Source organism: Heteronotia binoei, chromosome 3 (assembly GCF_032191835.1).
Source record: "Heteronotia binoei isolate CCM8104 ecotype False Entrance Well chromosome 3, APGP_CSIRO_Hbin_v1, whole genome shotgun sequence".
NCBI lineage: Eukaryota > Metazoa > Chordata > Lepidosauria > Squamata > Gekkonidae > Heteronotia > Heteronotia binoei.
The window spans coordinates 54,688,826-54,703,802 of record NC_083225.1 but is presented as its reverse complement, the minus strand read 5'-3'; the positions used below and the strand labels follow the sequence as shown (position 1 = coordinate 54,703,802).

Here is a 14,977-nt window from a genome sequence, read left to right as displayed (position 1 = left end):
CAAAGCAAGCAATATTCAGAGGTGGTTTGCCATTGCCTGCCTCTGTGCAGTGACCCTGGACTTTGTCTCCCATGGCTGTCTCCCATTTTAGTACTAACCAGGACCAACCCTGCTTAGCTTCCATGATCTGATGAAATTGCACTAGTTCTGGCCATCCTGATCTGGGCATGTGATGGAGTAAACCTAACAATCAAGGGCAGGGGTGGCCAACGGTAGCTCTCCAGATGTTTTTTGTCTACAACTCCCATCAGCCCCAGCCATTGGCCATGCTGGCTGGGGCTGATGGGAGTTGTAGGCAAAAACATCTGGAGAGCTACCGTTGGCCATCCCTGATCTAGGGTTTCTATAATTATCATAGATTACCATCTCGAAATTCTATAATTGTAATGTCTGTCCATGTTTACAAGTATTCAAACATGTGTTTGATAGAGGCATAACTACATAGACATAAGATCCAGTCAGTCAGCATATTCATGAAATTCTTACCTGATGAGTTCAACGGTTTCAGAATACATTGTGAAGGGGGATTTAGATTCCATGGGCCCTTGTTCCATAGCATTTCCACATTCAATGAATGATAATGCAGCTTCAGCATAATTAAAGGCCTTGCCAAATTTCTCCACCTGATAGACAAATTGCAGACAAAGAAAAGAAAGCTCAGCAATCACCAAACAGTATTTTTAGAAAAAAAGTTGGACATATCTTAGCTGGGTGAATGCAAACCTTTTTTATATGAAACAATTATAGATTCTGAAACATTTTTTGCTATTGCTGTGGGAGGAGATTATATGCCAATGAAGAGGAAATAACAGAAAAGCAGTATTTACCAAAGACTGAAATGCAGACTAAAAATAAGAAAATTTAACAGGAATTAAACCAGATAAAAATATGTGCAAAGAGAAATGTAGCCTCTAGTAGAGGGCATCTTCCACTATGCAATGTGCAAGCTTTTAGTTCTCAGAAGTCAATAAATAAGAGGTATGATACAGACATTGTATGCAAAGTTTTCATCCAAAGTTCAGAACAAATGTGCTTCAAATCATTCTTTTCTATAGCAGTATTTAACAACATTATTTAGGTCTTGTGCACAGGAAAAGTCGTTAGAAGGCTGGAAATATTTTTCACCCTGTGTATTGGTACGATAGCAGATATCTGACAGAGTGCAAGATTTTGAATTCTCTCTGGCTATTTGAGAGTAAAAATATTGTAATGGCAAAAAGCTGTTGTTACATCTAGTCTGTGTTCTCAACAACAGCACAAAAGTCTTATCAGAGAGAAAGAGAGTGAAAAACATAAAGAAAGAACACAACAATCTTGGCCAAAAGATTTTATGAGGGCATGGGTATATGACTCAAGAAATATCTGGGGACTTCGAGGGTGGAGCCAGGAGCAAGGGTGTGACAAGCATGACTAAACTCCAAAGGGAGTTCTGGAAATCACATTTAAAAGGACTGTGTGCCTTTTAAATGCCTCCCCTCCATTTGTAAATAATGAAGGATAGGGGCACCTTCTTTTGGGGCCCACAGAATTGGACCCGTGGTCCAATCTTTTTGAAACTTGGGGGGTGTTTTGAGGAGAGGCATTGGATGCTATGCTGAAAATATGCAACCTCTATCTCAAAAAAAACCAGATACATACAGATCAATTCTCCATTGTACCCTATAGGAATCAATCTCCATAGGGAATAATGGAGTGCCCAGCAGACATTTCCTCCCCTCTTTTATGATAATCCTGAAGAGGGGAGAGAGCCTCCAAATTGAAGGATTCCCTGCCCCTAACTGGGAATTGGCAACCTTAACAGGGTCTGTGGTGTAGGGGGAACAGCAGTACCTGGAATGTTATATGGGTTCAGGGATACATAGCCAAAGCTTTGAGCTGATTATTTATTCTAACTGATAATTATACCAACAAGTTGCCCCATGGTAAAGCTGCAGTACTGCGGTCCAAGCTCTCTGTTCATGACCTGAGTTCGATCCCAGCGGAAGCTGGGTTCAGGTAGCCAGCTCAAGGTTGACTCAGCCTTTCATTCTTCCGAGGTCAGTAAAATGAGTACTCAGCTTGCTGGGGGGAAAGTGTAGATGACTGGGGAAGGCAATGGCAAACCACCGTGAAAAAAGTCTGCTGTGAAAAAGTCGTGATGCGACATTACCCCAGAGTTGGAAACGACCAGTGCTTGCACAGAGGACTACCTTTTAAAAAAAATTATACCAACAGTAACTCTCCTCTCCAAATTACATTACAAGCAACAGACTAGTTTTTTTTAAATCATACTTAAAAAAAAATAATGTTACTTTAAACTATTATTATTTATAAAGATTTTAAAATTACAGTTAAATTTACCCAGTGAACAAGTGGCATTATACAAATAATCTGAAATAACTTATCTGAAACTCATATGTTCTCACCATTGCATCTGCTTTATGCTTCTTCCTTTTAGCTTCTTGCATAAAGTATTCCACGTTGTGTGGCCTAGAACATAACAGAAAACAACAAAAAAGTATTTGAATCTTTCGGATGTGTATAATGATTTTTAAATGGTTAACATATTGAAGGATAGTCCTTAGTGGTTTATGTTCAAAAGCAACAAATATATATAGTTAACAAACACTTAACAGCCTCCCAAATTTTGACTGAGGATCAGAAATAAATATATACATTGTGCAATCTAAAACAAAGTTGCACTCTCCTATTCACTTCATCAAACTTAGATGGCACTAAAACTGTTTAGAATTGCACTATAAGAGATCAATCCTAAACAGTTCTATTCAGAATCCTACTAAATTCAGTGACCTTACTCCCATGAAAGTGTTATTAGGATTACACTGTATATTGAGGAAATTACAAATAAAACCCGAAGGAGGATACAATAAACAAATGTAACTTCTTTTTAAAACAAGTACATGGCATTCTTAATAAATACTTTCTTATTTTAAGCTGAGAAAATACATCCAGGGTTTTCTGAAGCTTATGCAGATCACAAGCATATTGTGCAGTTAAATATGCTGATCATGGGATGGGAAACGCTTCTTCCTATACTTTTTTTTGTATGCTTCATTAGAGCATTGGAGATGCCTGCTGGCAGTGATTGTGGAAGTGTTGGCTAGAGATAGGCTGCCTGTCCATCTCTTCTGCGGTATCATAAGCTTAGCAAAAAGCCTCTGAAAAGGCAGTTGCTATATTAATAAGCAAAGCAGGTTAAACCTGTTCTACTAATAGGACAAGCCAAAGTAACAGATAACAGGTATTTTGAATCTCCCAAAATACATTTCATCTTTAAGAAACAACAGTTTACCCCCCCCCCCAAAACACATTAACTGACATCCATTTTAAAAAGAGTTATTTCTAGTGTGAATCTTTAAGCTATCCAATCACATTTATATATAGCTTTTTAGAATAAATGCTAAATGAAAGATAATAGAAAGTATGAAGTCCCCCCTCCATTTATATAGTATAATTTATGATCTGCTGTGGGGGGGTGGAGTAATCATAGGACGCTGATTTTTCCCTATTAATACGATAAATGCCAGGTAAGACTACAAATCCTGAATGATCTCTCAAGGGCTTTTTTTGTAGAAAAAGCCCAGCAGGAACTCATTTGCATATTAGGCCACACCACCTGATGCCAACCCAGCTGGAACTGCGTTCCTATGCGTTCCTGCTTTTAAAAAAAAGCCTTGGATCTTTCCACAAAACACCCTAAAATTCTGTATTCACTTTAACAAGGGCAATCTCAGCACAATGTCTGAGGTTAATCGAGGCTGAAATTATCAGAAAATTTACTGCCTATCTATAAAGAAGTACTTTTAGCTGTATTGCCACCTATTTCTCTAAAACCTTGTTCCGCCAGCAAGAAATAAACCATTCCTACTAAACCATTCCTATTACACAGGCACGTAAAAGTGGGTAATGGCAGCTCTGTTCAAATCAGTTCTTTCTAATTGAACTTGTTCTAGAATTTCCACACTACTGAACGCAATTTGCTATAGATTATGCAGATTAATGCAACAGAAATGCAAATTCATGCAGTAAAAAAATTTAGATACATGAATATATTTCTTTAAATAAAACTACTAGTATGTAAGCAAATAAATCTACCCTAAGACAGTGTAGTATTTACTGGCTATGTTTTAGCTTAAAGTCCAATCAAAAAGTTTTATTTGTCAACTTCACTCAAGCTATTTTCATCTAACTGGTATATTTCATTTCAGAAAGCCATTATGTTTTCTTGTCATTTTATATAGACTATCTGTCTGCTTTTTATTATCTCACCGTACTATGAAGATTCACTAAAAAAAAAACCTAAATAAAAGCTCAATAAACACTACAAGAAAACTTGTTGACAATAAATATGGAGAAATGAATATCCAGAAAATTTTTATTAAAAGTATTAGCAAAATAAAATAAAAACCATTTACAGTACGTAACACCCTGTGTATTAAAGCATAAAATTGATTCTTCTACTGATTCAGGCTATGCCCCTGTATGGGAGAAGCCTAACAGCCTTACTGTCAGTTTTCAGAGGGACCTTCATCAGTTGTTGATGGTTCTTCACATATGACTCCACTATCAGATTAATCAAGACAGGCAGAACTTTCATATTACCCTGTGTCAACTCAAACACAATGTTGCTCCAAGCTATTAAGTGTTGAATAAATACATAATGAGAGAGCAAACGATATACATGAACAGGATCTCATTTGCACATTAGGCCACACCCCCTGATGTCACCATTGTTTCACACAGGGCTTTTTTGCAGAAAAAGCCAAGCAGGAGCTCATTTGCATATTAGGCCACACCCCCTGATGCCAAGCCAGCTGGAACTGTGTTCCTCTGTGTTCCTGCTCCAAAAAAGCCTTGTACATGAATGTGTGAACTGAAATAACTCATTTTCTGGAAAGATGTCAGGCTGGTCAGACTGAAATGTTAAAACTGTCCAGGAACTAATCGAGCATGTGGCTCCTAAGAGGGAGGACTAGGAACAAAACTCCAGGGCCCCCAGTCATCTGTAGTGCAGATCACATGATTTACTTGCACACGATTTTGGGATTGGGTCTGGGGAGTATGGGGGGCAGAAAGAGCCTTTGCCTGGAAACCTTTGGTGGCTATCAGTTGCCTGGCTGAGTAGCTCCTGTAGTGCAGCTAGTATCACTGGCTCAGCTTGCGCCTGGCTGCCAGCAATGCCCCTCCCCTAGGGGGCAGTCCACTGGGAATTTTGCTGGTAAGTCAGAGTCATGTCACCCTGAATATCAGGATCTTATGACACAATGTACTCCTTCCTGTCAACTTTACCTTCTAACAGTGGAAAGCTAAGCAGAGTTACACCCTTCCAAACCACAGAAATCAGTGGGTTTAGAAAGGTGCAGCTCTGTGAAGATCGTATCTGTATATCTTGGGACCCATCAAATCAAATGTGGTGTGGCCTTCATAAACCTTCAGAGAGGTGACCTACCTAATGTTTGAGAACAAGACATTGAACTGCATTTAGCTTGGGTGGTCACAAGCTGTCTAGACCTGTTACAAATTATTATTTAAAATAAAGTATTGTGAACAGTCAGCTGCCATCATGTTTCTTCTGTAGCAGAACAATTTTCTACATTTCATATTTCTATGAGCACTCTTACTTTCTCACTGAATTGCAGTACACAGTTACACACTTCACAGTTGTTTATAGTGTTTCTAAAAGCAAAAACATAGCTTATTTCACCCAGCTTTTATGGGGCCTCTGTAAATCCAAGTGAAGATCCAGTCATTGAATAATGGTGTACAACGAAGAGATTTACAGCCTAATCTGTTTAACAGTCACATTAATAATATTAAACTTTCTATTTTAGTTAATTAAGAAGTAGCTACTTTCTTTTATTGGTATCATGACTGTCATGTAAACAACTGACATTCATCTATGAATTAACAAGATAATCATTTGACAACTACCTTACGTGAGAAGAATTAAGGATTTGAAATGAGTCTTGAGCTTAGGGAGCTCATAATACCATACTGATATACATTTCACATTGATGTGTAATTGTTACTGATCATCATGGTTTTGTTATATTTACTGATGTACTGTTTATGATAGGATTTTGTAAAATAGAAGATGGGGTTTGAATAGATTTGGGATTTCCATAATTTCCATAATTATTGTTCAGGGTCCTTTTTGTTTATTGTTTAGGGTGCTTTTGGTTGTGGTACCCAGGCTTCCTTGAATACTCATTCTTTTTTCTTTTGCTGTTATTGTACACAGAAATGTAACATGAAAAAGACCCCATAAAGAGATTTACAGTCTTATCTGAACCATGTCTGCTTGGAAGCAAGCCCTATTGATTTCAGGGAAGACTGACAAGTTCATCACAGTAACAGCAGTATATTTAATGTATTAGCAAACGGTTGCTTTTGTGCTGGCCATACAGCTAAGGTTTCAACATCTAATAATGTGCCAAGAAAAAACCAGTCACTCTGAATATTAAGTGGTTGGCCCCCATTACAATCACAAGCTCCGCAAGACCACCCACAGCCTCGTCAGGCTGTATAGCTATTCTTGCACCATTCCCCACATATGATAATCAAAAGACTCCATACCCCACAAAAACCAGCTTGATGGTGACTGAAAATGCTTCAAGAGCATAAAAAGTTTAGAGCTGTTCAGAACCAGTATGTGGTTGGGGGTAGAGCACTAGCTTCTGGCAACAGAGAATCCTGGAATGGGAAAATTTTTAGGGAGGATTTCCAAGTTTTTCCCTATTTCTGCTTTCCTTACAGGTGTCTAGTTTGTGCAAATCCACAAGTAACCCTCTGGGTAACACATTTTAAAAATAAACTTAATATGTTTGTGTTACTTATCTACTAATCTGTACTCACCCATTGTTACAGCTGAGCTTTGTTCTTCTGCAGTCTTTGTGTGTACTGGGTGTAGGAGACCAGAGTTCTTTTCGGTACTGTGCCTTGTTGTACAGCATACCATGTTCTGAACTGATGTGCATCGCCTTCTAGATAATCAATAAAGGAGACTGTTAGAAACGAGTAGGCAGAAACAACCAATTTTCTGTCTAAATTTTTCATTTGTGTTATTATTTTCATTCAAGGGAATAATCTCATAAATCAAATTGTAACCTGATAAAGATTGCTACTGTTGTCTATTTAGAAGTTAAGCAAAAGTAGCTGAGAAAAACGAATATCTAAACATAATTACAATCCAAAGAGCTACAGGTCTGAGATTAAATGCTGTCAACCAATTCTTCTGCTTGATCAATCATATGCGTTTTAGCTGTTTAAACCTAAACATGAATACAAATGATAGGTCTGAAGAAAATAGCATACTTCTTGTTTTAAAATAGTCCAGATATATGCCAGAGTAGCCATCTTCACAGAAGAGGCTTTCCTTCTTATGTGTGAGAGATGGGGAAAATTATTTTCTGAGATGGTGACATTCTTCTGCTTTTTTCTACAAAAAGTACTTGTTTAATTATTTCAATATATTTGCCATCTGATTAATCAAGGACATGTTTTAATAAAATAATGCAACATTAATTAGTTAAGCATTGCAACTGTAATGAGATCTGATACAAGAACATGGCAGATTGATTGTTTTCCCTGAATGGCTAATCTGTATTTTTAAAGTTCCCCATATTTAAATAATGGCCTGGTACAACAGAAAGCTACTGATATGGAAAGACAAGAAAAATGTTTGGACACATGTGCACAATCCTTCTGGCGCATAGAATAAGGCTACAAACATTGATGTACAATTTGTCAGTTTCAAGGGAGTTCCACATGAGCACAACACCACAACCAGTTTTACTTTACAAATGCTGAGTTCAAACTTACACTGAAATCTCCGGGGTGTAGGTGAGGCTGGATCTCACTCTTGTGTTTTTTGCTTGAGGAAAAGGAAGATAATAGATGGCCACCGTTCAGGCTGTTAGAAGAAGTTAAATCATCGCTGGAGAATTTGTGTTTTGATGCATCAGAGAGGGGCGAAACAGGTGAATGAAGAATTTTCTCATTTTTATTTACTGTTACTGCCAAGCTGCAGATGGAAATTGCAATGATGGAAGGTCACAAATGCCAGCTCTGAGAAAATAAATACTATATTCTGAATTTTATATTATTGTTGTTGTTGTTACTATTACTACCACTTTCAACTTCCTGGTAGGCAGGATGAACCATGTTGGCAATTTTTTTCCCCATCCAGAAACAACGTTAAAGCATGAAAACTAAGGTAAATTTTCTTGATCATATTTTTTCACTTTTCCTCCCGGGCATACCATAATACCATGGTTAATATTGGGAGTTGCTCACTATCTCTTTAAAAGCCAGTTGGAAAATACAGCTGAAGCTCTTAATAGTAAATTTAGATTATGGAGCTCTACTTTACTTTTATAGGTGACGTTTTATACACCATAGCAATAAAGCCACACGTGAACTAAAACTGAAATAAGCCTGCAAGCGGCTAGAGTCTCTGAACTTGGTGACCAGGCTTTCAGAGAGCTGTTAAGTTAATTGGATGCAAATCCAGAGGAGAAAGAGATATACACTAGTGCAGATGACAAAGAGCAAAAGGAGCATACAAAAGAAAATAAATAAGTACGCTCTGATGTTCTAAAGTACCTAGGTTCATTATTAGTTATCACTCCTATTGTGAAGTTCAGCAGTTACAATTCTTATCTAACAAAGCCCCTGTAGAGGGACAAGAGGTATGTCAGACTTAGATCTCTGATCCAGTTCAGCCTCATTTACAGTGTAAACTTGTGCACAGCTACTCTTGTCTAAGCTCCTGGATCAGATCCCAAGCCCTGCTTCTGTTGTGCTGTGTTACAGGCTAGTCCTCCACTGTGGACTGCATGCCTCTGCCTCATGCAAGACCAGCATCTTTCAATGAGCTGAAAAGCACCTAATGCCAGAGAAAAGGGCTCTGCAACAGAGAACCACTTATGCGACTGATGAAGAGGGGTGCACATGGAAGCAAGGCTTGGCACCTAAGCCACTGATTTCAATAGGCTTAGTTTAGAGTAATTCTGTAGCAGGTGTGTCAGCAGGGGCTGAATCAGGCCACTGGAGGGCTCCTATCATGCCCCCCAGCAACTGACTGTTATCTGCTTCCTTCTCCCTCTCTTTTGCTTCCTTCTGCATCACAGCTTGCTTTGCAAGGCTTGCTCAATTGTACAGGAGCTACAGAGCAAAACCTTTATTTTCTCCATTGGCTGAGGCTCCTCCTTTAGGGAGGAAAGGGAGAAGGCAGAGCTTGTTTTTCCAGGCTCTCTCAATTGCACAGCAGAGCCACTGCACCAAGCCTCTCTTCCTCCCCCCTCCTGTTCCCCTGAGAAGGAAGGAAGGAAGGAAAGAAGGAAGGAAGGAAGGAAGGAAGGAAGGAAGGAAGGAAGGAAGGAAGGAAGGAAGGAAGGAAGGAAGGAAGGAAGGAAGGAAAGAGCCAGAACTTCCTTTGCCCATTTCCCTGAATCCAATGGGAGAGATACAAAGAAAGCACCTTTAATACCAACAACTGTTAATGTTTTAAGCATGTTTAAAGGGTTTTTTTTTTTTTTAAATATTTAATTCTGTTTGTCTGTGTCCTTTATAAAGTTTATATCTCTACTACCCAATCTTAAATAGGTATACACATGGCCTGGCCTGACATGGCCCAACAAGGTCTCACTTATGTCAGATCCAGCCCTCATAACAAATTACTTTGACATCCCTGCGTGTATAGAATTTCACCATTAGTTGCAAAACCTGGTATCATTAAAGGTTGTTACAGCACAAATAAACATTAATGCACTTCAGTCTGGCAGAGTATCTGCTTCATTCTTAAGTACTCCCCCAAACTACCATGTACATGGTGCTCTGAATTTTACAAGGAGTTTATTGTGTGGCTTACCAAGTGAGTGAATTTTTGTTCAAAATCAACCAGGCTGGGAGAGATGGCCAGTTAAAGGGAATGATAAGACACATGCCTATTTTCACCAGCAGTCATTTCCCCAATGACAAAACAATTTGCTGAGAAACAGAACAAAGCTGGAGTACAGTGGCACCTTTAAGACTAACAAAGTTTTATTCAAAGTGTGAGCTTTCGTGTGCCAAGTACACTTTGTCAGATAATAGTATAGATGGAATTAGCAGTCCTATATATAGAGAGTGGGCAGGGAATTAGTACACAAAATAATTAAAATGTTTTTAACAGATTAAAATAATAACAAGAAACAGAGAGAGAGAGAGAGAGAACTGCAGCATGTGAGGGAGAAGAGAGGAGGGAATGTGTAATCTGACAGCACACCTTTGGGCTGCCCGCTTCTGGGTGTCGGCCTGGCGCTAGGGGTTGTGCCGATTCTGTCAGACCTCCGTGTTCCACCCAAGCTCCCTTTTGGGATTTTTTTTGTGGGTGCACATAGCACACATGCGACATGATGACATCGTGTAAGGCAGTGTGGGGGAAGAGAGTGACGGACGGCACATAAGAGTGCTGCCGTGCCACCGCTTTTCCTCTGCACCGCCTGCCTGCTTTCAAGGTGAAAGTGGTTGCAGCGCAAAAACACTGTGCTCTTCGGGGGCTTCCAAAGAGCATGGTGGGCAAGCGGCGGGAGTAAGGGGGTGCCTAGTGGCTCCCCCAGGTGGGGTAGCACCTAAGCAGCCACCTACCTTGCCTACTCCCATGCGCTGGCCCTGTCCGGGTGATATATAACAAAGGTACACAGTGTAGAACAGTTACAATCACAAAATAACCACCATATATAGACTACAAAAATGTATATTAAAGTGACAGAACAACGAAGAGACTTCACAGTTGTTCTATCAATTTAATATATATTTTTGCAGTCTACATAAAGTGGTATTTTGTGAAAGAGCCCAGAGTGGGTTGTTGGGAGATTTATGAATATAAAGATAATAATCTCATAAAGCTTAAAATATAGAGTCCCAGAATGGGTACATGGAGCCATTTAGTAATACTACAGAAGACTGACCCACATTATGAGACTCCAGATGAAAAGCTGAACTGTGTGGGAGACAAGATATATGGTTGCTTTGGCCATCTGACATACCCATAGAAGCCATACCCCAAATCTTTCACTGAAATTGTATCTTTGCTACAGGTAAAAAGGAGCCTTTAATATGGAACACACATAACAGTCTTCAATGTGGAAGGGCTCACACAGAAACTTCTACATATAAAATAAATACAGTTTGATCTGAGCCCCCGAACCCCTTTTAGAAACAATCTGATCAAATTAAGAACTGCTTCCTGGAAGTAATCCCCATTGAATGAAATAAGACTTTCTTCCATGAACACCATTTTAGGATTGCTTGCTACGAGTCAGAGCAGATTTTATGAATAAAACAGAGACTGCTGGAAGAAACCTCTGTGTGATGACTTAACCCCACTGCAGCTGTTACATACAGCACTGGTCATCATGTTCTTTTGGAAGTTGGCACAAAGAGTATCAATGACAGCATCAGCTATTTCCCAAAAATAGATGTGCCAGACTGGGTCCTCTGTACATCAGGCACCTAGAATAACGTAATGTTCAGCTCTGTATATTATGAAAGATGCAGGGGGAAGCCATCCTGCAGAGTATGTTTCCAACAGTGACTATTTGATGTTCAGGTTGAAGGCCAATTCATAAGCTCAATCAGCAGCATGATCACTGCTTCAAGCTGACTTTTTTTTTATTTAAAACATTAGATCACGTTTCCATTAAAATATGCTTCAATAAGTTTACCAGCAAAACAATATAACATCTAAAAAGGGAAACTGCCGGCATAAAACAATAGCAATAAAGATAAACAACCAACTATCTAGCAGACAAAAGTAAAAGCAATTAAAAACCTCTCCCAGCGATATATCAACAGGGAAAAGGATTTATATTACAAGAATGGGTCATGGCTGGGAAGTAAATATAAAGCACAGCATGAAATCCAGCTGATAAAACATCCCAAAATAAACAATCTTAAAGCCTGGGAGAACAACAATATTTTCACCTGATGTATAAAATATAACAAATTTGGCATCATCAAATTTGTATGGAGGGAATGACATAATCATGGTTCCACAACTGAAAAGTTGTAACTTGTTTGTATGGTTTCCACTAAGACTGTAGTGATTTCTATCAATGCAATCCTTATTTTGGGATTTATAAGAGACAGCTGCAATCAGCACAGCAATGCTGGAGCCATGTCACACAACCAGTTTGCTGTTAGGCACAATACCTACATTGTTGCTTTCAAATTATTACTTGCACAACACTACCATATATGGAATTTGAAGGATTCGGTGATCAATGTAAGGTGCTTGGGTTGATGCTGATAGCATGGAGGGGAGGGGTTATGTTTCCTACTTCAGAATATGCCTTTTCTAAATTATTACCCAGATTAAGTTTTGGCAATTAAATTTTAAGTTATTGAGTTCTAAAATTATTTACCAGACTGAGATTTGGCAATGGAAGAGGGTAAAAATGAAAACAAACAGTTTTAACATAATTATTGATGCTATAGTTATTCATAATGTTAAGATTTTTCAGCTGTTTCATATAATAAATCATTTTAAAAGTACCTAAAATAAGGTAATTATAATCAGTGGTGAAAATGTATAATCCAAATTGTACTAAATAAAAGAGATCCATTCCCTTAGATATCAAATTTCTGTTATATGCTCTTAAGGCAGAATTTTATCCAATACTGAAAATATATACCTGTTTTTGATCATATTGCAGTGGTTTGCTGTTGAAATGACCTGGGCTGAGGAAAATAAATAGGAGGAACATTCTTCTTCTGTGTGAATCTTCTTACTTTCCCTAGTCTCATCCTCATTTTCATACTAATGGAAATAAAAAAACCATCATACAATGAATGCTACATCATTGAATAACACAGTGCTTGTACTGTATATTCATTTTATAAATTATATATATATATATATATATATATATATATATATATATATATATAATATGTTATCATTCAGGTGATACCAAGTGCCTCAGTGATCCAAATATAACTCTAAAACAAACAAACATCTGGTACTTAATTCGGAGCTTTCATTTATTAAAAAATGCACAATAGCCCCTATACATGCTTAGTAAGAGTCTCAAACAGTTTTGATTTGTTTGACATTTACAGCTGTACTGGTTTAATTAGGTTTCTTGTCAAGTAACTGGATTGCCCTGATGTGGATGGTGCAGGCTAGCTCAATCTCATCAGATCATGGAACTAAGCAGGTTTGGCCCTGGTTAGTAATGGGAGACCACCACCCCTGAGGCCACAGTGGAACACAGCAGGGTGACTCCTCTACTCATGTGCCCATGCCCCAGAGGTGGATGGAGGCCCAGCAGTGAGCAGCAAGCCCTATGGGCTGTCTAGCCTGAGTAGTGATGGCCCCACTGTGCCTGTGCCTCCCTGCCATGTGATCTGGCTGCTGGTGTCATGTGACCCATGGTGACCCACTGCCCAACTGAGTTATTCTGTGGGGCACCACCAGGGCACACCAACTGTCCAGCTACAGGCCCCTTCAACAAGGCTGCTAGCTCCCTTCCCTTCTATTGCCTGCCACTTTAGTCACTCTGCCAGTTAGACCAATGGGTGCATGGTGGAGAAGAGACATGCCTTTGCTCTTCTGGCCACATGGGGTGGGAGCTACCTTGGTGGTGGTGCTGCTTCAATGTACTGCACACCCCAGCTCCTGGCTGGAAAGGGTTGCTGAAAGAGGAGAACCACCATGCATAGCCTGCTGTTGCTGTCAATGCCTCAAGAACAGAGTCTGCTGGAGTGAGTGAGCCTTTTTATTCTCTGCTGGAGTAAGTGAGTGAACACTTCAGAAGCGATGTCATGCCCCACTGGTGCCCCCCCCATTTTTTTCTGGCTATGAGGTTGCCACAGAGAAAGTCAAGAAGGCAAGAGCAACCAGCTCTGAGTGTCTTTTGCCTTGAAAACCCAACTGGGTCACCATAAGTTGTCTGCAACTTGATGGTACTTTCCACTCCCACTTACTAAGTCCAATGTGCCCTTCTGTGCTTGAGTGCTTAAGAGCTTGAGCACTGGATGAAAAAAGTAACACTAAATCCAAAAGGCTATTTAGTTTGTGCAGGTAGGTTGCATAGCCTCTAGCCTACAATATATGAGGAAATATTTCAGCAAAGCCGCCATAAAACTCCCACAGTGCCACCAATGTAACTCAAAGCCCATCCAGAAATGATGGTTTTTAAGCCATTTTGGAAGGCTTTCAAAGAAAGGACTTCTCTCAACTCCTGTGGGAAGGAGTGGGTAGTTAGAAGACCCTCCCTAGGGGCCCCAGTCAGTTGAACATCAGTCAGAGCTTGTTCCCTGATATGGAAGAGAAGCAGTTATTTTCCTTCTGTGCGTGGTTCTTGGGCTCCAACCAAGAAAGCCAAGTTTGCTGGGGCTATATAAGCCCAGGGCACCCTTGCTCACTGATGCAATGATATAGTGGTGCATCTTTTCACATTACTGCCCCCCCCCCCCCAAAAAAAGTAGTTGAAATGCCATCAGGATTCTGCCAATGAGGTATGCCATCATGGGAGGTAGGATCTTCCATTTCTAAATTTTCATATTTAAACTTCACAAATAATAGTAGTGCCTTCTGGATGGGAATAGGCCTTTTCTTGACAGAAGATGTTTATTTGGTTACACAGGTTACCAAAGGTCTATAAAGAAGCATTAATGTTAAAGAAATTATGGACTGCATAGAGAATCTGCCTGCAAACCATGTTGTGTGATAAAAGTTCTGCCATAAGAAACTTACCTGCTGTTACTTTGCAGCATAATCTACACATTTGCTGAAAATTTCTGCACAGAATTAACTTGGAAAGATATGAAGTGGCCCTTATGAAAAGTTTGGTGAAACAAGTATTCTGTCTTTACAGCCAAGCTACAAATTAATAGCATGGGCCCATAGGATTGCCTGATTTTATCAGAGGTCATGAGATTGCTGAAGCTAAGGTGGAGGGCATCTGACCACTGGAAGCCCCATGGAACA

At 39.4% G+C, this 14,977-nt stretch overlaps 1 protein-coding gene across 2 annotated transcripts in view; it reads right to left on the bottom strand.

The window, feature by feature from the left end:
- Nucleotides 1–14,977, bottom strand: part of AFF3 (ALF transcription elongation factor 3) — a 372,886-nt gene that overhangs the window by 23,359 nt on the left and 334,550 nt on the right. For both annotated transcript variants that reach the window (XM_060233827.1, XM_060233829.1), the window contains exons 11-15: nucleotides 12,678–12,802; nucleotides 7,822–8,023; nucleotides 6,856–6,983; nucleotides 2,406–2,469; nucleotides 487–623 (exon numbers count right to left, since the gene is read on the bottom strand). In XM_060233827.1, the coding sequence (XP_060089810.1) occupies nucleotides 487–623; nucleotides 2,406–2,469; nucleotides 6,856–6,983; nucleotides 7,822–8,023; nucleotides 12,678–12,802 (656 nt within the window). The remainder of the gene's footprint in view (nucleotides 1–486; nucleotides 624–2,405; nucleotides 2,470–6,855; nucleotides 6,984–7,821; nucleotides 8,024–12,677; nucleotides 12,803–14,977) is intronic.